The 26,580-nt window shown below is 68.1% G+C and overlaps 6 protein-coding genes across 6 annotated transcripts in view; 4 read left to right on the top strand and 2 right to left on the bottom strand.

The window, feature by feature from the left end:
* Positions 1 to 16: 16 nt before the first annotated feature.
* CHLNCDRAFT_55584 (hypothetical protein) lies at positions 17 to 5,452 on the bottom strand (the record flags this gene model as incomplete). Its single annotated transcript, XM_005842814.1, has 13 exons — positions 17 to 214; positions 554 to 655; positions 1,007 to 1,051; positions 1,282 to 1,332; positions 1,617 to 1,784; positions 2,126 to 2,188; positions 2,387 to 2,449; positions 2,657 to 2,749; positions 3,072 to 3,927; positions 4,152 to 4,272; positions 4,561 to 4,681; positions 5,008 to 5,055; positions 5,423 to 5,452. 13 exons carry the CDS (start codon positions 5,450 to 5,452, stop codon positions 17 to 19), a joined length of 1,959 nt encoding a protein of 652 aa, XP_005842876.1.
* Positions 5,453 to 6,451: 999 nt separating this feature from the next.
* Positions 6,452 to 14,283, top strand: CHLNCDRAFT_33357 (hypothetical protein). Its single transcript, XM_005852260.1, has 23 exons — positions 6,452 to 6,775; positions 6,923 to 7,096; positions 7,288 to 7,346; positions 7,587 to 7,700; positions 8,088 to 8,152; positions 8,354 to 8,435; positions 8,790 to 8,892; positions 9,094 to 9,166; positions 9,396 to 9,445; positions 9,669 to 9,730; positions 9,932 to 9,993; positions 10,256 to 10,353; positions 10,646 to 10,750; positions 11,032 to 11,127; positions 11,388 to 11,502; positions 11,792 to 11,925; positions 12,308 to 12,387; positions 12,626 to 12,686; positions 12,849 to 12,905; positions 13,255 to 13,329; positions 13,458 to 13,496; positions 13,710 to 13,804; positions 14,046 to 14,283. Exons 1-23 carry the CDS (start codon positions 6,476 to 6,478, stop codon positions 14,155 to 14,157), a joined length of 2,211 nt encoding a protein of 736 aa, XP_005852322.1. The 5' UTR covers positions 6,452 to 6,475; the 3' UTR covers positions 14,158 to 14,283.
* A 1,862-nt stretch (positions 14,284 to 16,145) lies between these two features.
* Positions 16,146 to 20,265, bottom strand: CHLNCDRAFT_142506 (hypothetical protein; the record flags this gene model as incomplete). Its single annotated transcript, XM_005842813.1, has 12 exons — positions 16,146 to 16,246; positions 16,536 to 16,623; positions 16,936 to 17,033; positions 17,557 to 17,692; positions 17,908 to 18,071; positions 18,258 to 18,603; positions 18,792 to 18,845; positions 19,078 to 19,142; positions 19,321 to 19,400; positions 19,579 to 19,667; positions 19,833 to 20,105; positions 20,206 to 20,265. 12 exons carry the CDS (start codon positions 20,263 to 20,265, stop codon positions 16,146 to 16,148), a joined length of 1,554 nt encoding a protein of 517 aa, XP_005842875.1.
* Positions 20,266 to 20,991: 726 nt separating this feature from the next.
* CHLNCDRAFT_10887 (hypothetical protein) lies at positions 20,992 to 22,508 on the top strand (the record flags this gene model as incomplete). Its single annotated transcript, XM_005852259.1, has 5 exons — positions 20,992 to 21,270; positions 21,417 to 21,784; positions 21,960 to 22,109; positions 22,228 to 22,297; positions 22,449 to 22,508. Coding segments are annotated over 5 exons (927 nt in total), but the record flags the coding sequence as incomplete, so codon positions are not given.
* Positions 22,509 to 23,295: 787 nt separating this feature from the next.
* CHLNCDRAFT_142504 (hypothetical protein) lies at positions 23,296 to 24,615 on the top strand (the record flags this gene model as incomplete). The annotated part of the gene is made up of 3 exons (XM_005852258.1): positions 23,296 to 23,367; positions 24,131 to 24,310; positions 24,511 to 24,615. The coding sequence occupies 3 exons, from the start codon at positions 23,296 to 23,298 to the stop codon at positions 24,613 to 24,615; spliced, it is 357 nt and encodes a 118-aa protein (XP_005852320.1).
* Positions 24,616 to 26,101: 1,486 nt separating this feature from the next.
* The window catches only part of CHLNCDRAFT_142503 (hypothetical protein), a gene marked incomplete at both ends in the record, with an annotated part of 4,939 nt that continues 4,460 nt past the window's right edge, over positions 26,102 to 26,580 (top strand). Inside the window, one exon of the mRNA XM_005852257.1 lies at positions 26,102 to 26,365. Coding sequence (XP_005852319.1) covers positions 26,102 to 26,365 — 264 coding nt within the window. The remainder of the gene's footprint in view (positions 26,366 to 26,580) is intronic.

Raw genomic sequence — 26,580 nt, 5'->3', positions numbered from 1 at the left:
TTCATGTGGAGGGTCCTCAGCGGTGGTGGGCAGATGCAGGGCAAGTGTTGAGATATTGATTATGGGGCAAAGCGGGATGCGGTGGAGACTTTGAAAGATTAGACTGAGTGGGATTCAGGTTTGGGTTGTCTGATGGGCAGCATGGCGGTGGCCCCTCCCAGCGCTGGCGACGGTCGCGACAAAGTTGCGCATCGGTGTGGTGGGGATCAGGAAGCTGCGGCAGGAACGACGGCAGGCACGCACCGCACAATGAGGCGGGTATGTGCTCGGACCATTGCGATGTGGTAGCGTGCACACACGTGGATGGACAGATGTCGAGGAAAAATGATTGCATGAAAGGGAAAAGGTTATGTGGCGGCCTTCCCACAGATGGGGGCCACATCCCCAGCGAGGCAGCGGCAGCAGCCGGTGAAAACAGCGGGCGCCGCGCGTGCCGTCACACGCCAGGTGTCAGGTTCACGAGGTCTTTGAAAATATTCATGAAATCAAAGGGCTTGGCTTGAGGAAAAGTTATGGTTGGCCAGCGCTAGTCCAATGGGTGTTGCTCCAACACTGTGATGTGCTTGATACAGTAGCGCCATGTGTGGGCTGGGTAGTTGTCGTCGCGCATGAGCCTGTCAGGAAGATGTGGCTGGGGCAGCACACCTGGGCCTGGCTGCACAAGGCCGCAACAGACAGACGGGCGGAGGCGGCCCCGAGCAGCAGCTCTTTGCCATGCTGCCCTATTGCCAGCAGGATCCCCCCCTGTGCTGCAAGTAGAGCTGGCGGCCCTGCAGCAGGGAGGCGGAAAGGGCGGCGAAGCCGCAGTGGCAGGTGTGAGGCGGCAGTCGCTCCCTGGAGCGGCGACCAGCAGGGCAGGTGTGCCAGGCGGCATCCACAGATGCTGGGCTCATGCTTGAGGCCCAGCATGCATAGCAGGCTGCGCCGTCCCAGGAACCGCCGCCGCCGCCACCGACACATTCGCCACAGCAGTTTCACCCCCACAGCGGCGGGTTAGCCCGCCCACCTTCCAAGCCTCCTCCACCATCTCCTGGCACTCTGCCTCCAGCCCCTGCAGCCGAAAACAGTGAAGGCGGCATATGTGGCACGATGCCTTGCTGTACTCAGGGCCAAGGGTGTGGATGCGCATGGCATGCCAGGCCTGGGCATGAGGCCAAGGGCCGGCAGTCAGACGGTGCAACCCGCGGGGCGCTGCCGCCGCCGCCAGCCCCGCAGGCGGCGGTGTGTGCCTCAGGCGAGCAGGCGTGGCGTGGTGCCAGCATGGGGCAGCCGGAGAGACACCTGCAGCTGCATGATCGCCACGATGGACATCATCTTGTCCCGCCCAAACACCTGCGGCACAGGGAGCGGCACCGCCAGCGGTACATCAGCGGTACAGCCTGAGCTGGCAAGCAAGGCCGTCAGCCCGGCTGGCGCCGCTCTGGTGGCAGGACCTGCGGCAGCCTGCAGGCAGTGCTCCGCGAGCAGCCCCCTGCCTGCCCTGCTGCCCTCTGCTCGCGCGGTGGTCACCAAACAGCCGCACCGCCGCCACGTCACCACCACCCACCGACGTCGCAACAAGCACACATGCGCCGTGCATGCGCAGATGCGTCACCAGGAGCGGTCCGCCGCCGCACCTGGCCGATGCCCTTGCGGGAGAGGGCAAACACCACCGGCACGCCGTGCAGCGCAGCGTCGTGCAGGATGCGCTGCAAGGCGCGCACGGGGTTGATGTGGGCGGTGGAAGAGACACAAATGTCTGGCGCCACGATGAGGCACTGGGCGGAGGCCACCACCTTGCCAACCTGCAAGGCGCAGGGGAGGAGGCGGGGCAGCAGAGGATTCAGGGTTGGGCAGATGGGACAGCAGGAAGGGTGGGGCGTGGGGCTCAGAGCGCCACATGTGGCGCTCTGCACAGTGGATGAGCCACAGCGGATAAGCCACAGTGGATGAGCGGTGACGCTCCTGGGCATTGCGCGGTGGTCGTGGCGGGCAGCAGCAAGCTGGGTGGTCAGCACAGCAGCAGGCAGCTGGAGACGGGAGCAGGGGCAGTGCAGGGCGCTGGCCGCGACAAGAGCCAGCGGCCCTGCGGGCGCCGCCACTGCCGCCGTGGCATGGCTGGGAGCCTGCAGGCGTGGCTGCTCACCTCCTTGAGAGAGCAATAGTAGCGGCGGCCCAGCAGCTTATAGGCCTGAGGCTCGTCGCCGAGCTGCAGCACAGGCGGCGGGGAGGTCGGGAGCCTCAGAAAAGGGATGTACCGTGGGGAGGGGCCACACGTGGTGTCTGCTGCAGCAGCAGCGTGCAGCAGCGCCGTCGCGGCAGGCGGCGGCGAGGGGCGCGGCCGGCAGAGGAGCTGGGAGCGGCGGCCGAGCACACTCGGCGCTGGGGCGGGCGCGAGCACCCCCACCTGGAGAAGCTTCAGCGCCGCCAGAGCGCTGGTGGCAAGCGTGTTGATCCTCTCGCTGATGATCTGCAGGCAGGCAGGCAGGCAGGCAGGCAGGCAGGCAGGCAGGCGGCGGGATGGAGGGGAGGGGCTGGGGAGATGCAGGGTGGCAGGCGCCTGTCGGGCAGCAGGGCACAGGAAGCATCGGGGGCAAATGTTGGAGCAAGGGAGGCAAGCGGCACGCCAGGCGGCTGCGACAGCAGGCAGCTCCCTCCTTGCAGTACGAGAATCCACCTGCTGGCAGTACGGCTGGTACCGCCCCTCCAGGCCCACCAGGCACTCTGGCGGCTCCACCTCAGCGGCCGCATGGTGCGACATGGAAGCTGCCTGCAGTGCGGCGTCGGGGGCGGACACCGCAGGGTTATTTTGCACCTTCAGTGCCAAGCACTTGGCGGGAATGGAGGAGAGCAGCAGGGTGGCAGCAAGCCATGCAGAGGGCAGCAGCTGGTGGGGGAGAGAGTGGGTTGGGAGTGGTGGGCCGGAGCCGGCCAGGCGGCGCTTGTCAGGGCGAGCAGCCTTGCCGGCCGGCAGGCAAAGCAGAGCATGCACAGCACGCCGCGGGGCGACAGGCCGGTCACCACGAGGCTGGGCTTGCCTGCGCGGTGTGGGCGAGGTGCCACAGCCTGGATACGGCGCCGCCCTGCGGCACCTGGCCGGCAAAGGGCGGCAGCTGCCGCTGCGCCGCCGCCGCCACCTGCTGCAGCAGCGCCTGAAGGTGCAGCCGGTCGCCAGCGGCCAGCGCCGAGGCGGCAGACGCCCATGCACCCCCCTGCTGGTGCTGGTGCTGGTGCTGGTGCTGGTGCTGGTGCTGGTGCTGGGTTGCCTGCAGGGGTGCGGCGCCGCCGTGGGGCTGGCACAGCCCGGGCACTGCCCAACCGTGCTGCACCGCGTATAGCATCGCCAGAGAGGGATGCAGCAGGGAGGCGGGCGGCGCCAGCTGGCAGGAGGAGCTGCCATAGTCGGAAGCAGCGGCGCCCGCCACACCCAGGCCAGCCAGGCCGCCGGAAGCGGGGGTCGAGTGGGGAGCAGCGGCCGCGGCGGCCGCGTTGCCGCCCCCCAGCCCCCAGCCGCCGCCCGCCGCCGCCGCTGCCGCCTGCTGCTGCTGCTGCAGCAGCAGCGCCGCCACGTCCAGTGGCAGCTGCTGCGCGTCCGCGGCCGCCGACAGTGCGGCCAGGTTGTTGTGGGAGGCAGAGGCGGAGGCAGAGGCTGAGGCAGAGGCGCCCTTGGTGCTGGAGGAACGGGGGGTGTAGTCCGGGCTGGAGTAGTCTCCCAGGGACGAGCAGCACGCCAAGGGGTCCCCGTGGTGGTGGGCCCCGGGCTGCGGCGTGGGCGGCAGGCTGCCTGCCGCCGCCTCATCAAGCTCTCCCGACAGCCGCAGCTGCTGCAGCAGCTCCGCCAGGGTGGCGGCGTCGGGCCCCGCCGGCTGCCCGCCGCAAGGGTGAGCTGGGCAGGGCGCCGCGGACGCGCTCAGCAGCCCGGCCGCCTGGGAGCAGGAGGCGCCGTGCCTGCAGGGGGTGGGCACAGGGGGCAGGTGGGGGCGGCTGGGGTAGACGGCAGGCGGCGGCAGAGATGCCGGGCAGCCGGTTTGAGCGGGCGCCTGCACGGTTTTGACCCGGAGGGCACGCAGAGCAGTGGCAGCGGCAGCAGCAGTAGAAGTGGCAGCGGCAGCAGCGCGAGCCGGCGCCAGCGTGGCAGCCGGTGAGCAGGCATGAGCAGCGGGGTCCCGCACCCATCGAGCAACCCCGGCAGGTCCAGAGCAAACAGGGCGCTGCTGTTGAGGCACTCCTCGTAGGCCGAGGGGGCGGGAAAGGCGAGGGCGGGGTGCTGGGAGGGCGGTGATGGCGCTGCGCCTGCAAGCGGGCGGGGCAGGGGTGGGTGGCACAGCTGCTGGTGCCCTCAGGCGACGGGGCAGCGGCGGCGGGGCAGTGCCGCAGGCAAGGCGCCGAGAGGTCGGGGGGCGACAGGGGAAGGGGGGACCCCGGCTGGGCTGGAGGCAGGACCTGGAGAGATGCAGGCGAGCGGGCAGGCGTGGGGCGCCGGTGCCGGCCAGCGGCGGAGCAGCAGAGCCACCTCGCCGGCGGTGGCAGGGCCGGGACCGAGCGGCGCGATGAGGAGGGAATCGCAGAGCGGGCGCTCACCCGCGCTCGATTCCTCGGCGCCAGCAGCCCTGTGCGCAAGGGCGCTGGCCTGCTTGGCGTGCGCCATCACTGTGGCGGCGTCCAGCGCAGGGTATACGATGCCAGGCGGGTGGGGCAGGCCCTGCATGCAAAGGGGGCGGAAGCGGGCGTGGGGGCGGCAGGGCTAAGTTGCTGGGCAGGGCCGTGCACGAGCAGCTGCTGCAAGTGCATCCCCGACGCAGCATTTTGAGCGCGACGGGAGGCCCCGAGGAGCTCGGTTGGGAGGCGGTCAGCAGGGCAATGCTGAGGGGGCCATCGCACTCGCGGCGCGCCCTGCAGGCTTCCCCCCTGATCATCAGAGCCAGGGGAGCCAGGGCGGCCGGTGTGCAGCGGCGGTGCACAACTGGTCCTCCTCTTCCACACCGATTCAAGGTGGCCTCGCCCGCCTGCGCAGCTCGGCGGGCCTACCTGCGCCTCTTGCATGCTCTGAATAGGCCGTGTGGTTACTTCGGGGGCCTAACAGTGCAAGGGACGGGCGCAGTGGAACGGTTGCGCACTGAACGCGCGTTATCTTGCACGAGAGCGGGACGTGGACTGTTCCTGAACAATGAAACACCGACAGGACACTGGACTTAGCGCCTTGAGTCATGTGGTCAAGCGAGGCCAGAGGTCCTCGCTGCTGTGCTGGCACACGAGGGCAGCAGATCGGTGTCCGACCATCAACCTGCGGCTGCGAGCTCGAGGCCATAGATCAAGTCTATGTGTGGATGGGGCTCTGCCAGCGCTGGCACGCGGGCTAGCCCCGTCCACCGCCCTCAGGGCAGGCTGCCCGCTGGCGTTGCCGCTTGTTGACCCCTCGCCTTCCGCCTCTTGCGCTTGCCACCTGGCACATCCAGGCACTCAGCATGGACATGGTTTTTCTTGCACCAAGCTAGACGCGGGCAGCATGACGGGCGGGCAGCGGGGCCAGGGCGGCACACACCGGCGGGCGTGGGCTGGGTGCAGCGCCGGCATCAGCTGCCGCTGCCGAATGCACAGCGCCTCCCTCATGAACTGCAGCAGGAGCTAGGTGCTGGGGCCAGGTCGCCGGCCGCTATTGGTTCCCTCCGGCAGCAGCAGGTTGGGGAGCCGACACCCGCTGGCGGACTTGAAGCGGCAGCGGGGGCAGGCAGCGGGGGCCAGGCAGCGCATTCAGCCTGGAATCCATCATCCCCTGGCCATTTGGAGATAGTGGTGCAGGTGCACAGAGCGCGGAAACACACCGGTCGTGACGTCCAATCCTGAGCATACCTGCCAGAGCAGGGGCAGCTGCCCTTCCAATTTCCCGAGGGCTTGGTCGAGGAGGGAGGGCCGATCCAACCCCGGATCCACTTCGTCGGGCAGCACTCCACGTCAGTCCAGCTGGGCAGCTGGGCAGTGCCGCACAGTGTTTCTGAAAGCTGGCGAAATCGCCAAATGCTGGCGAAATCGGGCCAAAAAACGGCTCTGGCGGGCGATTGGCCGAAGGCCATCGCCAGCCAGGGCTGGCTAAATGAGGGCAGGCGGCGGGGCGACATCGCCAGCGCGTCGCCAGCCCCCATGACTGACATCGCCAATATTTTGAGGAGAAATGGCCAATTTTCCTCAGGAACTTCACTCCATAGTGTTAAACAAGCGCCAGCTTGCTGGGGGCTTCGCCCCCAGTCCCCCAAAAGGGAGGCAAGTGCCGACAAAGCAACAGCGGCGCCGCATGTGGCCGCTGCGCTGTGCCAGGCGCAAGGGTGGCTCCCCCGCATTTCGCCAATCCTCAATGTGCCATCGCCAGCTGATTGGCGAAATTTGGACGCGACAGCAGTCCTCATCGCCCGCCCATCGCCAAAGCTGCCACGAGGGCCAGAAACACTGGTGCCGCAAGAGCAAGCCCGGCTGATCAAAGAGCACTGTGCCATCCCTGCCGATGCGTCACATGCTGGTTCGCACTCTAGGCGCCTCAACATCACCCCACATTGTGGTGAAGTGGTTGCGCCATCCCCGCACCGCCGCACTCGCCTCTGCCCCCGGCAGGGAGCCGCCACCGGGGCGCCTGAATTGCACCTCTCCCTCACGCGGCCTGCCCACCGCGCGCCGCGCAAGCCCTACCACCGCCGCCGCCGCCAGCAGCTCCGCTCCCGTCGCTAACGCCGCCAGTACTATGCCCACCGAGCGGCTGCCTGGCGAGTGGGAGTCCCCCATCACAAGCGAGCTGATCACCTCGGCGGTAAGCCATTCACTCCCCGCACACTGCTACACGGCCCTGGGCTGCCGCGCAACACCTGCCCGTCGCGCCCGCCTGCCACCGGCGGCGCAGCGGCTCCCATATGCCGCGCGCCCCTCCCTCCTGCCTGCTGCCTCCTGCCTGCCGCAGACCAAGCGCCTGGGCGCGCCCAGCTTCGCCCCCAACGGCGACCTCTTTTGGTTGGAGGGCCGGCCGGCGGAGAAGGGGCGGCAGGTGCTGGTGCGGCGGCCCCATGGCGGCGCAGCCGCCGCCGACCTCACGCCCGGCCCCGACAGCGGGCTCAACGTGCGGACGCGGGTGCAGGTGGGAGCGCGAGATCGGGTGGAGTAGCGGGCAGCTTGCCGTGGCCGTGACAGGGCGCGTGGCGCGCGCGCAGCGGCAGGCGAAAGCCGCAGGCCGCAGCCACGCCGCGGCAGGCCCTATGCTCCCCTCTCTCGCATCCCCGCCAAGGGTGCCGGGGCGGCGGCGGCCTGCCTGCCTGCGCTTGTGTGCAGGAGTATGGCGGCGGGAACTACACTCTCACCGACTCTGCCGCCTATTTCTCCAACTTTGGGTGAGGCAGCCAACAGTTGTGCGAGGGGCCTTCGCGCGGGGATCCTTGCGCCGGCCACAGCGTCGGCCACGGCATGCGGAGCGGCGCGGAATCTCTCCTCTGCTGTGGCAGCCGTGCACCTGCTGCATTGCCTTGCTTCGATCCGCGGGGTGCCTCCCAGCTGCCGGCCTCCGACTGTGTGTTAGTTCAGAAGTCCCCGCTGACCGGCTGTGGCGGTTCTCTGCGCCGCCGCCGCCGCAGGGACCAGCGCTTGTATGTGCAGCAGCTGGCGGCGGGAGGCCCGCCGCAGCCGGTCACAGCTGAGGGAAGCAAGCTGCGGTTTGCAGACGGGGAGGTGGATGGCGGCAGGGGCAGGTGCGCGTGGCGGGCAGGTGCTGGTGGCTGCTGCGTGCACGGCAGCACGGCACAGCGCGGCCGGGGGCCGCCGCTGGGCCAGAGCTGCTGCAGGCTGGCCCCCGGCCTGGGGCTGGCCACGACCTTTGGGCCCAGCAGCGTGTGAGGGAGCCGCGGCAGGCCTGCATGCCGGCGCCGCCTGGCAACAAGGGGGCGCGAGGCGAGCGGCGGCACAAGGCAGCGTGCGCCCCCACCCAGCTGCGGGCCCAAGAGGCGGCGCCATGCTGCCACGCACGTTCCTCCTGCGTTGCGTGCTGGAAGGCCACAACGTTTGTGAGGACCGCAGCGCTGCTCGCTTGCGTCATGCCCCTCTGAATGTATGTGAATGCACCGCGCCCGTGTGTGCAGGCTGGTGTGCGTGGTGGAAGACCACAGCGGGGGCGGCGAGGCGGTGACCACGGTCGGCGCTGTGGGTGAGCGTGGCCTGCCGAGCAGAGCGGCAGGTGGTGGGAGGCAGCTGAGCGGCTGCAGGTGCCAGGAGGTAGCTGAGCGGGAGGTAGTGGGAGATAGCAGCATGCTGCAAGGGTCGGCCGGCCGCCATGACAATCGCAACAACCCCGCCAACACCCGCACTCACGAGCCTCCACCAACACCCGCACCCAACCCCGCCGCAGACCTGGCCAGCGGCGCCGTCACCACCCTGGTCAGCGACGCCGACTTCTACGCCTGCCCCCGCCTGAGCCCAGACGGCTCCCGGTGAGCCCGCCCGCTGCCCTACTGCCTCTGCCTGCTGATTGCCGTCTCACGCCTGCTGCTCCCTTGCTTCTGCCTGCCGCTCCCTTGCTTCTGCCTGATGCTCCCTGCCTCCTTCTGCTGCTCCCCCGCCCCCGACTGCTGCTCCCCCGCCTCTGCCTGCTGCCCGACCGGCCAGCTGCCCGCTCCATGCCTGGCCCTGCGGCTGTTCCGCGCTGCTCTTCCTGCGGGGAACGATGCTGGCTGATGTGCCGCCGGCAGCCAGCCCGCACGCCCACGCCGCACCCTTGCCAAGCAACCAGCCAGCTTCCTCTGCCCGCTGCTGTTTAGACACATGCGTGTGTTCTGTCTGTGCAGGCTGGCGTGGGTGGAGTGGACGCATCCCAACATGCCGTGGGACGACACTCAGCTGTGGGTGGCTGACGTGGCGCCAGATGGCACGCTGGCCGGCCACCGCAAGGCGCGCGGGCGTGGCATTGGATGCCAGGGGTTTGGACTGAGCGGGAGGGGGGTCCTCTGCCGTGCGCAGCTGCTCCTGCACTGCCGCCGTCGTGCCAAGCGGCGACTGGGCAGCCGGCGCTGGTGGCAGCCGCTCCGCTCCCATCAGTTTTGCTCATGTTCTTTTCTCTGATGGGAGGATCAGCCGCGCCGGGCGTTGCAGGTGGCGGGAGAGGAGGGGGAGTCTGTGGTGCTCCCGCAGTGGGGCCCCGATGGCTCCCTGTATTTCGTCTCTGGTGCGCCCGCCTGCCTCCTCCGGCCCGCGCGGCCGCCCCCCGGCCCGCCGTCCCAGCGCGCATGCCTCCCGTCCCCTGCCCCCGACCTGCTGCCGCCGCATGAAGGGTGTGGCGCCTGCTTTCCGATCCACAGGGCCATCCCGCGGCCGTAGGGGGGCATCTGGCGAGCCGGCCCCGCACCGCCAGCCAAAGCTGGCTCCTGAGCTGTGCTCCCTCCCCCTGCCTGCAGATGCGCCTGAGGGGTGGTGGAACCTGCATGTGTTGGGCACTGACGGCAAGGTGCGGCTCCTGTACCGCCTTGCTGGCATGCGCCTGGGGGGCTACAAGCCTGGGGCGACGGCCGCCAGGGCCATGCCCCTCCTGGCATCGTTGCATTGCGACCCTCCCAGAGGGGTTGTGCATGATTGTGCTTGTGTGTGTGTGTGTGTGTGTCGGCTGTCCTGGCGGCGGCTGCGCCCGAGCGGCGGCGCTCCTCCCCTGCCTGTGGCCCCGCCCCGCGCAGGTGGCGGCGGTGCTGCTCATGGCTGCCGAGTTTGCTGCACCCATGTGGCAGTTCGGCCAGAGGTGGGTCTGGGGTTATGGATCAAAGGGATGGAGGAAGCTTGAAAAGCTGCCGCCTCACGAGAGAGAGGCCAGCCAGCTGCTGCCATGCTGCTGCCCACATGGCTCGAGCAGACCTGGCCCCTCCTGGGTGCCCCCTCCCCCTTTTTGCAAAGGCACGCATCTTCCCACCCACCCGCATCTCTGCCCTTCCGCGCCCCGCAGGCCCTTCCATGTGCTCAGCAGCGGCCGCATCTTGGCTGTGTATAATGACCCCAAGAAAGCGGGTGGGTGGAGGGCCCAGGGGTGGGCAGGCGGAGGGCCCAGGGCGGGAGCAGGGCACAGTGCCCGGTGTCGCAGCCATCCAGCAGCCCGCAGCAGCCTGCGACGCTTTTTCCGGAAAGGTTCCGACCCGGCGCCCTTCCCCGCCCGCCGCTGCCCCTCGCCTACCCCTGATCGCGGCCACCCTTGAAACAAGCCCCCAGTTCCCACCGGTCCCGCCACCGGTCCCGCCACCTTCCCGCCACCTTCCCCGCACGCCCCATGCAGGCTCCACCCTGGCGCTCATCGACCCCGCCAGCAAGGCGGTACAGGAGCTGGACAGCCCCTTCACCTCCTACGGCACGCCCACCCTGGCTGTGCACGAGGTGAGCGTGCACAGCGTCTGAACCCACTTTCGAGGTGTGGAGATTGTTGGGTTGTTGTTGAGCTGTTGAGATTTGTGAGTTTGTGGCCAAGGCTGCTGCTGCTCCTGCGCCCGCCGCTGCTGCCACGGCTGTGTGGCACGGTAGCTCCAGCGCAGCCCTGCCGCCGGATTGAGTGGGCTGGGATGCCTGAGCGGGCTGGTGGGCACCGCACCGCCTTGAGCCACTCCCAGCCAAGCTGTGGCCATCGCTACCGCCGTGCCGCTGCTGCGTGCAGGGCGCGGGCGGCATACAGGTGGCGGTGGTGGCTGGCAGCGCCCTGCAGCCCCCTGCGGTGGTGCTGCTGGAGGCGGCCAACCTGGAGGAGCTGGCAGCCAGCAAGCCCGAGGACTGGCAGGTGGTGGAGCCATCCACCACCACAGAGGTAGGCCGGGCGCTGCGTGCCTTGCCGCTGCTTGCCTTGCTGCTGCGAGGCAGCTGCCTGCTGCCCTGCCCACCGCCCCACGCAAGCTACGTGCGGCTCCCCTGACTGAGACATGGCCATGTCTATTTCTCCCCCCCCCCCCCCACACACACACACAAATTCACCTCTCTCCTCCCCATCTCTACTCTCCATCTGTCCTCCCCACTTTCCTGCCGCCCTCCTCACCCCCTCCCCGTCCACGTGCGCCCCCGCCGCAGGTGGACCCTGGCTACCTGTCCGAGCCCTCGGCTGTGGAGTTTGCCACAGAGGGCGGCCTCACCGCCTTCATGAACTACTACCCACCCCGCAACAAGGTGGGTGTGCGGTACCAGGGCGGTACCAGGGTGGTACCAGGGCCGTAGGACAGTACCAGGACCGTAGGGCGGTATCAGAGCCGCACCAGTGCAAGCTGGCTAGGAGCCGAACTGGCCTGCTGAGCTGGCACCACGCTTTGGCCACGCTGTGGTCGCACCCACGCTGCGCTCCGTGCCGTGCTGTGCCGTGCTGTGACGCACTGTGGCGTGCTGCGCTGACCTGGCCGCACCTCTGCGCTGCGCTGACGTGGCGCGTGCAGGACTTTGCGCCGCCCCCCGGCGCCCTGCCGCCGCTGCTGGTCAAGATCCACGGAGGGCCCACCTCCCAGGCCAGCACCGCCTTTACCCTTAGCCTGCAGTACTGGACCAGCCGAGGTGTGTGTGGGGCGTGCGTCTGGGGTGCAGGGTGTGCTGGTTTGCTGGAGCGCCGTCTGGCAAAACTGCGGCCCACAACCGGCAGGCCGTGCCGCGACCGACAGGGGCTGGGTTTGCCTGCATTGAGCCTGCGGCCAGGCAGACAGCAAGCTGCGTGTGCTCGAACGGCCAAACAGACACACACACACACAGAGCAGACGTTGCCGTGGCCGGTGCCGCCCAGCTGAGCGCAGGCGCATCCACCAGCGCACCGCCTCGCCCGCTGTGCCCGCCGCGCGTGCTCCCACAGGCTTTGCCGTCGCTGACATCAACTATGGAGGCTCCACGGGTTACGGCCGCGCCTACCGCGCCCGCCTGCGCGGCGCCTGGGGCGTGGTGGATGTCGACGACTGCTGCGCCGCGGCGCGCCACCTGGCGGAGCAGGTGTGCGTGTGTGCGTGTGTGCGTGTGCGTGTGCGTGTGCGTGTGCGTGTGTGTGTGTGTGTGTGCACATAACAGGTTGGGGAGGGGTGGCTGCTGCAGCGCGGCCCGCCACCTGGCCGCGCAGGCACGTGCTGTGTGTGTGTGTTGAGGGGGTGGGCTGCTGCCAGGTAGCAAAGCAGTCGGGGAGGGTAGCAAACGTTTTGAGCTTATTGATGATGGCCAGGCCAGGCTGCCCCAAGCGGCTGCCATCAGGCTGCGCGGCTGGCTGGCTGGAGGCACTGGCTGGCTGGCTGGCCAACCGCCGCTCTCCCTCCCGCCCTCGCCTCTGCGCCCACCGTCACTCTCCCTCCCGCCCCCGCCTCTGCGCCCACCGCCGCCGCAGGGCAAGGTGGACCCCCAGCGCCTCTGCATCGACGGCGGCAGCGCGGGCGGCTACACAACGCTGGCATGCCTGGCCTTCAGGTGGGGAGTCGGGCCCCAGGGAGGGTCTGCCGCGAGTTGCATGGCTGTCGGCGGTCTGGGGCAGCCTACGCAGCCTACGCGCCACGGCTGCCTGCCTTGTGCCTGTGTCAGCGGCCGCCTGGCTTCCAGCCCCGCCTGTGCCGTCCTACGGAGCCCTTCTGCCCTTCTGCCCGCCAGACGCCGCCGCTTGCTGAGCCTGTCGTGACCCTCCCCTGCCGTCTGCCTGCCCGTCATGCAGGGACGTCTTCTCGGCAGGTGCCTCACACTATGGGGTGGCCGACATGGGGCTGCTGGCACAGGTACTGCCGCTGTTGATGTATTGCTGCTGTGCCGCTGCTGCTGTACCGCTGCTGCTGTACCGCCTGGTGTGCTGCCGGGCCTGGTGTGCTGCCTGTGGGCACACTTCCCAGCGCACCGCCTCCCTGCCTGCTTTCTTCCCGCCTGCTTCTTCCCTGCCGCAGGACACGCACAAGTTTGAGTCGCGCTACCTTGACGGCCTGGTGGGGCCCTACCCAGAGGTTAGGCGGGTGGCTGGGTGGCTGGCTGGCTGGGTGGTGAATGGCTGGCTTAACTGCCTGACTGGCTGGCTGGTTGGCCGGCTGGCTGGCCTGCTGGGGTCTTTTGCTGGCTGGCTGGCTGGAGGCGCAGTTGCTGGTGGCGTGCTGGTGGCGGCCTGATGGTCGGCCCCGCCTGCGGCGCTGGCTGGGCTTCTGGGGGTGCTGCAATCTGCCATGCATGGGGCTGGCACGGGGCAGGCGCACGCTGCCGGGCTCCAAGGCCCCCCGGGCCTGCTGGTGCTTGTGAGAAGACGCCACCCAATCCACCCAACAGCCACCCACCCAACCGCCGCCGCCGCGGGGCCTGCAGGCCAAGGCTGTGTATGATGCGCGCAGCCCCATCAACGCCCTGGACGGCTTCACCCGCCCCGTGGCCTTCTTCCAGGTGCGGCCGGGTGTGGTGCGGTGTGTGTGGAGCGCTGTGTGTGGAGCTGTGGCCGTGCTAGCTGCTCGCCCTGCCAGCGTCCTCCCACCCACCCCTTCGTTTCTGCTGCCCTCCCCGGGCGGCTGCAGGGCCTAGAGGACAAGATCGTGCCTCCCAACCAGGCGCAGGTGCAGTTGTTTTGCGTGTACTCTGCCCAGCCCAGCCCAGCCCAGCTGCCACAGCTGTTGCAGCTGGGCCCCGTCACACGCCCAGGGAGGCTCTAGTGCAGGGCTGGAACATGCGTCCAGAGTCGCGTGTTTCCAGGGAGGGACAGGCTCGCGCTGCGGCCGACGAGGCGCGTGTGCCTGACTTCTGCCCCCTGCCTCCCTCCCTCCCTGCAGGTGATGTACGATGCCCTCAAGGCGCGAGGCATCCGTACCGCACTCGTGATGTTCGAGGGGGAGCAGCACGGCTTCCGCCAGGCGCCCAACATCAGGTGGGGAGGCGGGGGGCGCCCCCGCCGCCCGCCTGCGACTAAGAACCCCGCCTGCACGCCAGGCCCGGCTGCGGCCCAGCCCTGCCGAACACCCGCAGCCAGCCGACGAATGCCAGCCGCGCCGCAGCCGTGTGCCCCGCGTGCGTCATCCGCTGGTCGCCGCCAGCGGAAGCTTGCAGTTCGACTCTGCAGTGCCACTCTGTACTGTACTGGGTGCCACGCGCTGCCCCCGTGCCTGCAGGCGGGCGCTGGATGGGGAGCTGTTCTTCTACGGCGCGGCGCTGGGCTTCAGCCCGCCCATGCCACCAGACTTTCAACCCATCGACATCGCCAACGCCGCTCCGGGGCAGTAGCGGCTGGGCTGCAGCGTGGCAGGGCGGCAGCGGCCAGGCTACAGCTGGGGCGTAGAGGCTGGCCTGCGATGCGTTCTGATCGTTGTTGTCCTCGTGGTTTGGAGCTGAATAAACAGTCTGCCAGGCAAATCATCTGATTCAAACAGGGCTGCACTCAATGAAAGAGAAGCTGTGGCTGTTCACCTGCCGCCGCTGCTGCTGCCAGCGCCGGTGCTGCGCGCCGCCAGGTGCGAGCATTGCTGCTTGTGGCCGCCCTTCTTCCAGTGTTGCACCTGGCAGGCGCGGCCGCAATAGGCCACCGTGCGGCAGCCGCTGCACTTCCTCAGGCTGCTGCACTGCTCCCCGCAGCCGCTGCATCTGGGCAGGAAGGTGGGCCGCTGCTCCACAGGGGAGCGCCCAATGCTGGTAGCATCGCCCTCCCAGGACTGCCAGCCACTGCCTCGTCCAAATGCCGCTGGCTGTCAGCAATGCTGCCCTTGAGCCAAGCATGGATGCTGGCTGGCATCCAGGGCTTGCAGCGGGTCAGCACGGCCCCGCCAACCGCAAGCAGCCCGCGCACCTCGTCTACAGACCAGCGAGGGCCGAAGGCACCAGAGATGAGGAAACGAAGCAGACTGACAACTGCCCCCCCTCCACTATGTGAGCTGCACCAGGGCGCATGCGCGGCAGCAGACGGACCGTCAGGTGTGGGGTACAGAGGGGGCGGATACATGCACTTCCGCCCTGCAACACTCACCCTTGTGCTGTTGAGCGACGCTCAGCGCCGAACGATAGGCGGCCTTGACATCAACGCGTCTGGGAATGTCCATGAGCGCCAGCATGTGGCCACGCTTGTGTGCAGGAGGGCGGCGGCGCTGGGGTCCAGCTTGGCAAGCTGGGCGTTGGCAGCCATGGCTGCTGCCAGGATCTGGCGTGCCTCAGGCTCATCGCCCTCCAGGTCACGCACGGCATCCTGCTGTATATACAGGCGCAAAATCCGCAGATCCGCTGCGGTCAGCACAGGGGCAAAGCCGGCGCTGCGCTGGGCCTGCTCCAGAGCCGCTGCCAGGGAGGTATAGGCGGGATTTGAGGTAATGCTGACAGCTTCTTCCACCCAGAGTGCAAGCTGGCTGATGGACATCCTGGGGGCGTCAAGGCTGACCATAGGCGGGTACCACGCCAAACAGCAGATTCCAGGGCATTGGTAACGACTTGATCTCAGGATCGTCGCACTGCATCGCACCACCACAATGGCTTGAAATTGTGCCCTATACAGCAGTGCAATGGCATTTATGCAGCCAAGCACCAGGCCCCAGGCATGCTCACTACATCATAGATGGAATCGATGCACTCCGGCCGGAACGCAAGCGCCGAAAGCCCCAAACGCTGGAAGGCGAGCGCCTGCTGCGTCACCACGACAAAGCCCTGCAGCTTCTCCTGCGCGGTCAGTCCCCGCCGCCGCTGGCCGCTGCCATCCAAAAAGGTGCGGTGCAGCCATACCGTCAGATCCATGCCCTCCACAAACAGCTGCAGCAGGCAAGGGGCAGGGAGGTTGGCTGCGGGCGTGACCGGGCAGCGCGCTGGGGCCGAGAGGCGCGGCAGGCGGCGGGCCGGCGTGCCTGCAGGTCCCGGCTGCCTCGGTGCTCCTCAGACTCCTGCAGCAGCCTGCAGCCCCTCTCCACCCTCTCCCGCACAAACTCGCTGAGCTCCCACGGCATGGCGGCTGCTGCTGCTCTGTCGAGCACTGGTGCCTGTCGTGCAACCCCCTGAAACTTCAATCGAATGGCACGAATGGCCCAAGGGTTTCCTCCTCAAACCGGGGGTGAGCGCCAGCTGGCGCCTGGTGCTTCCCTTGGACGATGCAAAACATCAAAACCTTACAGAGCCACTTTGATTCATCGACCAATCCGCTTCAGGCGACTGCACTGCAAGCTGCCAGGCGCTGCCGTGCCGCCGCCGCCGCCTTCCGCTCTGCCGCGTGCCGCCCGCCTCGGCCGCCGCCGCCCACCTCAGCCGCCGCTGTGGCTGACCGGCTCCGTGACCCACCTGCCGCCGCGGTAGCGGCTCACAAACTGCTCCGGGATGGCACTCTCCACAGGGTCTGCCTCCTCTGCAGGCAGGCGGGGCAGGCAGGGAAAGGCAGGGGGCAGAGGGCAGGCAGTTGAGGTGGAGGTGGGCAGGCAGGCACGTGAGGTGGGCATGAGGCGCAGGAGGGCAGAATTCGGGAGCTGCACTGTCTGCCTGCGGCCGTGGGAGCTCGGGCGCAGGCCAGCAGGCAGGCAGCGCCAGCGCCTCGTGGCGCCGAGCAGCCCGGCAGCAGCGCCTCGCGGCACCGAGCAGCCAGGGAGCGAGCAGGCAGGCAGGCAGGCGGCAGCAGGCAGGTGGGCAGGGCTGCCCACCGCTGGCTCCGGGCACCACCACGTTGACCTCAGACGACTTAGCGGTGGTGATGTCGGTGACCTCCAGGGAGCCGCGCGGCAGGTAGAGCTGCGGTGTGTGTGTGTGTGTGGGGTGTGGGGTGGAGCTGGGGTAGTGGTAACATAGTATGACATCTTTTGTTTGTTTTATCGATGATAGTTTGACTATTGATGATGTCTGTTGCATGCGGGTGGGCTCCAGCGCCGCGCACGGCAGGCAGAGCTGTGTGTGGGTGTGTGGGTGTGCAGGGGCCCATGGCGGGAAGGTAGAGGTGTGCAAAGGAAGGCCACGTGCTGTGTGCATTCGTGTGCCTGCCTGTCTCCCAGTAGCTGCGCGCACGACATTCGCAACACTCCCGCCCGCCTGCCGCCACCCACCCACCTGGCAGCCGTCGCACTTGTCTACCGCCACCGTGGGCACCGCCCCCGTGCACTGCACCTCCACGCTGCTGCTGTTCACCAGCTCAACCGTAGCAACCACTGCACAGGGGGGGGTGCAGGAAGAAGGCAGGTGGAGGCCGGCAGGCAGCGAGTCAGGCAGGGAGTCGGGCAGGCACGGAGAGGCAGGTAGGCACACGGCAGGCGGGTCACCAGGCAAACAGTGTACACATCAAGACAGCAGGAGCCTGGCGCTCCACAGGCCCACCACCACCCACCCAGCCACCCAGCCAGCAACACACACCCAGCCTCTCACGTGCCCCCGCTTGCCTGTGTCAAAGAGCAGCCCTGTGCGGCTGCACTTGTCCATCGTGATGGCATTCACCTTGCCCCGCACCTGCAGCCGGCGGCGGCGGCGCCAGGCGCAGAGGGCGGTGTGAGAGGGGGTGGGCGGCGGCAGCAGGTGGTGCGGGCGGCAGGGAGGTGGCGGGCCCGGTCGGCAGGAGGCCATAACCCCTGCTACACCGCTGCTGCTGCTGCAGCCTGCCAATGCTCTTCCCTTCCCTTCCCTTCCCATCCCATCCCTGCCCACCCCCCCCACCACCACACTACACACGCCCCCCACACAGGCGCCCAGGCTCCTGGCCCTGCCGCGGGTCGGCGCCTCCCCTCCTTGCCTGGATGGTGCTGCCGCTGCAGTTGTAGATGTACACCACCTGCTTAGGCTGCATCTGCTCAATCACAATCTCCCGGTTGCCCACCTGCGGGAAAGCCAGGTTCCAGGGCAGGCGGCGGCAGGCGCAGGGCAGGCAGCAAGATGAGGGCAGGCGATGGAGCTCTTGGATGGGAACCTGAAGCCCTGCTGCATCGAGCAGCACAGACTCCCCACCGATCTCCAGCATGCCTGCTTCGCGCCGCCTTACAAAAGGCGACGAGGACTGCTGCAGGAGTGGCAGGCCTGCAGCAGCGGCCGCACCTGGTTCTCAACCACCCACTTGCGCCCCTGCTCGCACTCGAGCCGCGGCGGCCCCGCAGCCGCAGCCGCCTTGGGCTTGACCGCCACGGCCGCCGCGCCGGCGGCAGCGGCCGCTGCCGGCACAGCGCCGGCCCGGTCTGCCCGGTTCTTGGTCTTCATGTCGGCTGCAAGGAGAGGCAGGATGAGCAGGCGGGCCAGCTGCTGAGCACATGGCAGTGGCTGCACGACTCCCCACAGCAGGCAACTCCGGCCAGCGGCACGCCCCTGGCAGCAGCATCTGCCCCCACACGCGCGGAATGCAGGGTGCAGGGTGCAGGCAGCAGGCATGGGGTTGCCAGTACCGCACCCACCTGTCACCTTCCTCAGCCCAGAGGTAACTGAGGAGCCTTTGCTGATGTCAGCAAACAGCGCCGCCATGGGGTTGCCGCCAGCGCCGCCAGCTGGCGCCGCCGCCGCCGCCGCGGCCGCTTTGTTCGCCGCGATGCTGCCAGGCGGCGGCGGCGGCGGCGGCGGCGGCGGGGGGCCGGCAGCCTTCTTGGCCGCCGCTGGAGCTGCGGCCGCTCCTGCTGCGGCTCCTGCTGCTGCTGCTGCTGCTGCTGCGCCACCTGCTGCCGCTGCAGCAGGCGCAAACTGGGAGGCGGGGATGCCCGCGGCATTCCACTGAGGGCCGGCGGGGAAGTTACGGGCACAGAAGGCCTGCAGGCACGGCGGTGGGGAGTCAGGCTCCGCACCGGTCCACCAGCGGCAGCCATGCCCCTGGCCGGTTTGCGCGGCATGCAGCACCCCAGCGCAGCCCGGTGCTTGCGGCGCATCACGACCGGCTGCCAGCTGGCTCCGCCCTGCCCTGCCCTGCGTGCCTTGAGGCCTCCGAGCAGCTCCTTCACAGCTTGCACCCAAGCGGCATGCCCTGGGTCCCTGGAGCGCCACTCCATCAACACCTACAGGCGGGCAGGCAGCGGGCAAAGAGCGGTGGAAAGGCAGCGATTCGCGGGAAGAAGAGGGCAGCTAACAAAATGTGCAAAGGGTGTGGGGAGGAAGGCGGAGCAAACAGCCATCCAGTGCTGCGCCACCAGAGCGGCACCCGGTCGCCAGCAGCGCCGCCCAAACTCAAACTCGTGCTGCGCATGCTTTGCTGCCGAGCCGCAGCAACAAGGCGCCCGCACCGCCCACCTTGTTTGCGTAAAAGTCTGCCGCTGACAGCGCGTCCTCCACGTGCTGAGGTGGCAGGTGGATGCCTGCATGGCAACCACAGCACGCTCAGCAGGCAGGCATGCGGCACGGCATCCAGCTGGCCGACACGCAAGCGCCACAGGGATGCAGGCGACACTGCCGGTGCTGCAGCGGGGGCAGGCAGCGCAGGCAGGCGGTACAGGCAGCGCGGGCGGCTGGCCAAAACGACGCTGCAAGGCGCACCGCAGTTGGGCCCCGTGTAGGCCACCCAGCTCAGCGCCTGCATCGCCTCCGACACCAGCTTGTAGTGGTTTTGGTAGGGGCTGCGGCATTAGTTCGAGGGTCAGGCGGAAGTGGGGGTGAGGGCCGCTTGCGTGCCCCCAGCCATGCCAGCAGCCATGCCAGCAGCCATGCCAGCAGCCATGCCTGCTCAAAGAGGTGGCACCGCCACAGGCGCGCTCAAGGAACCACCGCTGCGACTCCAGCCCCCTCCTCTCCCACCTGCGCGGCCCGGATGCCAGGTCCCCGGCGGCCACCATCTGCTCGCCCACCGGCTGCAGCAGCTGCTGCAGCTCGCCGTTATCCGGCTTCTGCAGCCGGGTGGGTGCCCATCCGGGCAGTGGAATGCAGTCAGTCACCCAGTCGCGACTGCCTCCCAGCAACCATGGCCAGCCAAACAGTAGCCCGCGTGCATGCGCTGCTTGCCTGTGCCACTGATCAGCGGGGAGGCGGAGCAGTACAGGCGGCAAACGCACCTTGCACACGCCCATCGCCTCGATCACCGCCGCCTCGCGCTGAAAGCCTTCGACCAGGATGTGGGTGGCTTCCAGCACCTGGCCACCCACTCCCTCTGCCGCAGCCGCCGCCTTGGCCAGCTGGGTGCTCAGCAGCTGGCGGTAGTCGGCTAGCGCGGCGCCAGGCCCAGCGGCGGCGGCAGGCAGGGCGGCGGCGGGCGCCCCCGGGGCTGCCGCGGTGGGGCGGGGCGTGAAGGAGCTGGTGCCAGTGGGCACGATGGAGGCGAGCCGGGCCTACAGAAAGGGGGAGAACACTCCACTGAACACACCTGCAACTGATCGCCGTCGATGTCCGCGCCTGCCGACCCCCAGCTGCGATCGCGAATGCCCCTACCTCTGTTTCCTCCAGGCGGGAGGTGATGCTCTCCAGCCTGCTGACTGCCGCCTCCAGCATTGGGCCTCTCCTGCTCGTTGCTGCTGCTGCCGTGGGCCTGAGAGGTTTGTAGCGAGGTGTGGGGCGGGGGAAGTGGAGTGGAATGCTAGGCGCGCTGCCCAGCTTCATTGAAATGCCCCTCAACTGTCGCCGAGCCGCTCCCAGCTGTGCCACAGGGCTGGGTCCTGTCGGGAGTCTCTGCACAAGCAACGGGCGATTGCTGAACGGCACGCGATGCAGCTGCAAGCAGAAAGCTACTGTACTGGTCAGGTGCCGCTTCGGTTGCCTGCGCCACCTGTCGCCGCCGACAGGTGCACGGCCGCTTCAGGCATGATCAATCGCCGTTATTAGATGGGGCGCTATTGACAGTGAGATGAAGCACATGAAACCATGTGCTGTTGGGCAGCAAGCTTAACAGAAACGCAGCGTTTGGCGCAAGGTGTGCGGCAGCGGCGGCAGCGCAACCCCGACTGTCACGGCCTGTGGGCCTGCTGTCGCTGTGATGAGTGTTGTGATGAGAGAAATAGCCAGTCTCTTAACATAAGAGGTAGCAATGAAGAGAGATCAACGGCAAGGCGCAGGCTTCAGGCGGCGGCCGCTCGCAGCATGGCAGAGCGTGTGCTGCCCAGCCAGGATTCTCGCATGGGTTGCAACCAACGGAACACATCGCTATCCATTCTGCGTCGTCTCTGCCATCATCGCAGATCCTTCAGGAGGGGTGGGTGCGGCATTGCGGGCATGACCTCAAAGGTTGTCTCGCTGCTGCCGTCGGCGACCGAAATCGTTCAGCTTGTCGTCGATCAATGTGACGATGGGGCCGCCCCGGAGCTGGTGGGCAGGAGCCACGAGTGCGACTACCCCCCGGGCTTGGAGCACCTGCCGCCGCTCACCGCCGCCAAGACGCGGTGGACCGACTCGGCTGACGTGGACCGGCAGGTCCGGGCAGCGCTGGCCTCTGGCGCCGGCCTCTACACGGTCGACCGCGAGCAGCTGCAGCAGCTGCGGCCGGACACCATCATCACACAGGTGGGGCGGGTAGCGGTGGCGTGGCTCCAGCAGCCGACTGCCGCAGCCCAGAACGTGCATGCCCAGCATGTCTCGCAGCCCCTCTCACATATCTCTACTGCCTCACATGCCCATAACCTCCCCCGCATGTCCGCCTGCACTGGCAGTCGCTGTGCAGCGTGTGCAGCGTTGACTTCTGCATGGTGGAAAGCATCGCCGCCGGCATCGAGCCGCCGCCGGCCATCATCAACCTCAACCCCGCCAACCTGCAAGAGGTGCTGGCTGACGTGGAGCGGGTGGGCGCCGAGCTGGGCCAGCCCGCGGCGGGGGCGGCGGCCGCCGCGCAGCTGCGGGCGCGGGTGGACGCCGCGCTGGCGCAGGTACCGGCTGCGGCTGGGGAAGCTAGTGGGGCAGGGGGGGGGCCAGCTCCCAGCGTGGCCTTTCTTGAGTGGGTGGCCCCCATCTTTGTGGGCGGCCACTGGACGCCGCAGCTGATCCACATGGCTGGCGGCCGCCACCCGCTGAACCCGCCCAAGTGAGTGGCCCCTCCACGGCTCCGGCTCTCGGCGGCGGCGGCTGCTGGCCTGGCCCTGCTGGCCTTCTGGCCTGCCGATGCCCCTGCACTCGCCCGGCCAGCATCTGTGCTGGTGCCTGTGCCTGCTTGCTGCCACAGCCCCTGGTACCATGCCCGCTGGCGCCCCGACACGCAGGGAGGGCGGCGGCGCGGGCAAGTCGTTTGTGGCCACGCCGCAGCAGGTGGCGGGCAGCGGCGCAGACTGGGTGGTGGTGGCGCCTTGCGGCCTGGACCTGGCCACCACATGCAAGGAGGTGGAGACGTCCCTGGCTGGGGAGCCATGGTGGTGAGCGAGCGGCGACGCCGTGGGTGGGGACACGTCCTGATGTGCAAGGCCTGCTCCTGCTGGCGTCCTCCCCCACAGTGGCCCGCCGCCCGGCCAAGTGTTCGCTCGGTTGCCGCAGGCGGGAGCTGGCGGCGGTCCAGGCGGGGCGTGTGGTGCTGGTGGACGGCAATGCCATGTTCAACCGCCCGGTGAGCTCCTGGGGCCGACCTGCCTACCTGTGTCCTGCCTGCCTGGATTCGCAATGCTCATTCGAACACACATATCCGCTGCCCAGGCCTGACCGCCGCCTCCCTGGACCTGCCTCATGCGTGATCAGATCCACCCTTCACGTGTGCACAGGGGCCCCGCCTGGTGGATGCTCTCGAGTTCCTGGTGGGCCTGCTGCACGGCAAGCCAGAACTTATCCCCGCAGGCTTCCCGTACGAGCGCTGGCAGCTGGCGGCGGCCGCTCCCGCAACATAGACCGGCGGCGCGGTGGCGCCGGCGCCCCGACAGCTCACGCCCTTGTCTGCTGCTCCACCCCGCTGCTCCGGCCTGCCGAGTCCCAGCACCCTTCCTCCCTGCGCACGCTTGTGGCAGGCGGCGGCAGCGCCTCCCGCCCCATGCCGCCAGCAGCCACTGCAGCGCTCGATGCTGCGCGCGCTGAAACAGCCACTATGCGACATGTGAAAGCCGCTGAGTGGGCAGCAGCACAGCGAAACACGGGACGACTTGGCGATGGCCCAGAGGGCGTGTCCAAGGCGCTCAAGGCGCTTTCAGAGGCCTTCCAGGTGTCCCTGAGCCCGTTGATGAAGGGAGAACGAATGAACACGCCTTCCGGCGGGAGCATTCAAATGGAGTGGTGGATGTGCTCCAGCTGGTGCCACTCCACGGGGGGCCCACTGCAGTACCCTCCAGGTGGCGCGATCTCTCAGGCCGGTTGATAGTAAACCAAGAGCTGGGGTCGCACAAGCGCCTTAAAAAGCGCCTTCAAAAGCCACCATGTTCACAGCAAGCAACAACAAACACACTGCCACCCCTGCGGGGGCTGCGCTGCTGCTTGCGGCCGCCCTGCTGCTGGCCCAGGCGACCCCAGGCAAGCTGCGACGCGGAATTGGGCCTGCTCCGCCGCCAGCTGCTGCCGCGGCCGCCGCCCCAACCGGTCACGTGTGCTCACCAGTGGGGGTGCTGGTACGAGACTGCAGGGATGGCCCGCTACTGCCCCTCCGACTCCATCTACGTCGGCTTAGAGGGTCAGCTGACTGGGCTCGAGCACGACGTGAGTGAGGTCGCCGTGCCAGCTGCAGCGGCCGCCTGCCGCACACCGCTCTTGCGCGCCCCACCTCCTCCCGCCCGCCCAGCTGGCACCGCTGTTGCCCTGACCAGTGTTTCTGAAAGCTGGCGAAATCGCCAAATGCTGGCGAAATCGGGCCAAAAAACGGCTCTGGCTGGCGATTGGCCGAAGGCCATCGCCAGCCAGGGCTGGCTAAATGAGGGCAGGCGGCGGGGCGACATCGCCAGCGCGTCGCCAGCCCCCATGACTGACATCGCCAATATTTTGAGGAGAAATGGCCAATTTTCCTCAGGAACTTCACTCCATAGTGTTAAACAAGCGCCAGCTTGCTGGGGGCTTCGCCCCCAGTCCCCCAAAAGGGAGGCAAGTGCCGACAAAGCAACAGCGGCGCCGCATGTGGCCGCTGCGCTGTGCCAGGCGCAAGGGTGGCTCCCCCGCATTTCGCCAATCCTCAATGTGCCATCGCCAGCTGATAGGCGAAATTTGGACGCGACAGCAGTCCTCATCGCCCGCCCATCGCCAAAGCTGCCACAAGGGCCAGAAACACTGGCCCTGGCCCTGACTCTGCACGCTTGCCTCGCTGCAGCCCCCAGAACACTTTCTCACCACACACACTTAGGACTGCATGCAACCCAACACATAAGCGCTTCCCGCCAACTGCTGACTCCACACATCCCAGCTCCTCACCGCCCTCTCGCTGCCCCTGCCGCCCGCCACCATGCCCTGCCGCCCGCCACCACGCCCGCAGGTCAGTGGCAGGGTGCGCATCGTGAATGACTGCACTTTTGAGGTCTCCGGCTTCACCTACGACGGCCAGGGCTCCGATGTGTATTGGTGGGGCGCCTTTTCGACCGCCTACAACGACATCCGCTCGGAGGGCTTCCGCATCGTGCCGGAGCAAGTGACCCGCAGCTACCACGGAGAGACGGTGGGTGGGATGAGTGCATGCACATGCAGGTGGTTGCTGCCGGCGTGTGTAGGAAGGCGCTGCGGGCTTCCACCGCTGGGTCTTGGTGTTTGGGGGGGCCCTCAGCGGTGGCGACGTGTACGCCAACACCTGCCGCTGACCCCGCCTGCCCCGGGCCGCCGCTCGCCCGCCGTTTGCCTCGCTGCCTTTCCCGGCCGCAGGTCAACTTCACGATGTGCCACGGCCTCGAGGTCGACGATTTCTCGGTCATCAGCCTGTGGAGCGAGGACTGGGCAGTCGACTTTGGGCATGCCACATGGAGCTGAAACAAAACTGACGGTTAAACCCGTTCTAGCAAATGACCGCTCAGGTCCCCGGCTTGGCGCAACAGCCGAGGAAGAAGATCACAAATGCGCCACACAAAACAAGAAGAGAGATTGTCACTGCAAGGCAGCGCATGGAACATGACAAGCAAACCCGCCAAAACATTGTGTCACTGCCCCCAAAGTTGAATGTGTGTCTCTAGCGGAGAAACTCCGGGGGTCAAGCCGAGAACCAGCAGTTCATGTACTGAAGATTTTTGGAGTGTAAGGGGACTAACGGCATTTAAGGCACTCGGTGCCTGGCTAGCTTCGGTGCCGTCTGCTGCCGGCGCAGGGGCATCGGTGGGCTGGCCTGGGACAAAGTGCTGGCTTGAGCTGCCAAGCGCCAAGCGCGGCCGGGCACGCCGCTGCACGCCATTGGCGAGCCCATAAATGGGTGGTTGCCGTGCACATCGGTGGGCACCCATCCCGAGGGGGCTGAGCACCAGCGGTCGACCGACGTCGCCGTCAGGAGCGCACCGCAGCGGCCCGACTCTCCATGGGGTCCGCCCTGGTGCCGCCAGCCGCACACGCCAGCGGTGGCAGCAGCTGCAGCTGCAGCCCGGCTGCGAGCGCCCCTGGCCCCGCGGCCTAAGCTGCCCCCGCCCCCACCAGCACTAGCAGCGGCGGCGGCGGCCCCAACATTCCCCAGATGGGGCGCTGTGGCCGCATGTGCGTTGGGGAGTGGTGGTAGCCTGCGAGTGCAGCGAGCGCGGTGCCTCTCTGCCTCCCTGCTTCTGCATCGTGGGCACAACTGCACTTCTCAAGCCCCTGGCAGGCCAAGGCAGCACTACTCGAGCTTCTGCGCAGCAGCATGCTCCCAGCAGCGCTGCCTGAAACCCTGCCCTGCCACCTCCGGCTGGCTGCCTGCAGGCAAGGCGCACTCTGTGACGGGGCCGCCACGCCAGCACCGCAGCCTTCCAGCGGCACCTACCCACAACCAGGCAGGGCCTCACATTCACCAGACAAATGTGGCCTCCTCGTTCCGCTCCTGCCTTGCGGTCAGCGCCGCCGCACTGCTGCTGGTCACGGGCAGGCCCTGATGAATCACGCCGCTGGCCCTGTGCACGTCGTGTGGATGAGGCGCCAGCACGCAGTCGGCTGTCAGCCCTGCATCTGGTGCAGCTGAGCGGGCGGGCGGCGGACTGCGCGATGGCGCCTGATACACACGATGTGCACCAGGCCAGCGGTACAACAGACCAGGACCTGATGGTGATGCTGGGCAGTGCGGCGGCGCTGACCGCAGGGCATGAGCGAAGCGAGGGTGACCACATCTGTGTGGTGGGGTTAGGCCCTGCCTCGCTTTCCACGGCGGTGCTGACGTGGCGGCCCAGGTTGCTGGCCTGCATGCCAGGCAGCTGCCACTCGGCCTGCCTGCCTAAACGGCACGCCGGCAGTCGTCCGTGCAAGGGCATGATCGTCTCTGATCGTGCCCCCTCGTCTCCCCACCATGGACAGCCTGTTTGCGCTGCGCCTGCTGGTGCCGGCAGCGAGCACGGATGCCGAGGCGGCGCAGCACGCCTGGCAGCAGCTGCAGCCGACGATGCGGGAAGCAGCCTCGCTTGGCGTCTTGCTGGCCGCCGCGGCCGAGGTGGGCCTGCTGGGTGGCGGCAGGCTGCTGCTGCAGCTGCGCGAGTGCGAGGGCGGCGGCCAGCACATTGCGACTGACCCACGCATCGACCGCCTGCTGGGCAGCCGATCCGGGGCCAAGGTGGTGAGTCGATGCTGCATGTGTGTGGCTGTGGCTGTGTGTGCGCGTGCAGGGGTTTGTGGCTGCCTGCCACTTCTAACCCGCCCACCCACCCGCACCCACGCTGCAGCACACAAGCTTTCTGAGTGTGTAGGCGGTGCTGCAGCTGTACAACATCACCACCAGCTCAATGTACCTGGTCGGCTCTAACCTGAAGCTGCGCACGGCAGCCGCCGGCG

This window comes from Chlorella variabilis (genome assembly GCF_000147415.1).
Source record: "Chlorella variabilis unplaced genomic scaffold CHLNCscaffold_40, whole genome shotgun sequence".
NCBI lineage: Eukaryota > Viridiplantae > Chlorophyta > Trebouxiophyceae > Chlorellales > Chlorellaceae > Chlorella > Chlorella variabilis.
This window is presented reverse-complemented; position numbering and strand designations above follow the sequence as displayed.

What these genes read in the sequence shown, in the direction of transcription:
- CHLNCDRAFT_33357 (XM_005852260.1), top strand. Translation starts at nt 6,476, where the DNA reads ATGCGTCACATGCTGGTTCGCACTCTAGGCGCCTCAACATCACCCCAC. An exon ending in GCCTATTTCTCCAACTTTGG is followed by an intron (nt 7,347 to 7,586) that starts GTGAGGCAGCCA and finishes CCGCCGCCGCAG; the next exon opens with GGACCAGCGCTTGTATGTGC. An exon ending in CTCCCTGTATTTCGTCTCTG is followed by an intron (nt 9,167 to 9,395) that starts GTGCGCCCGCCT and finishes CCCTGCCTGCAG; the next exon opens with ATGCGCCTGAGGGGTGGTGG.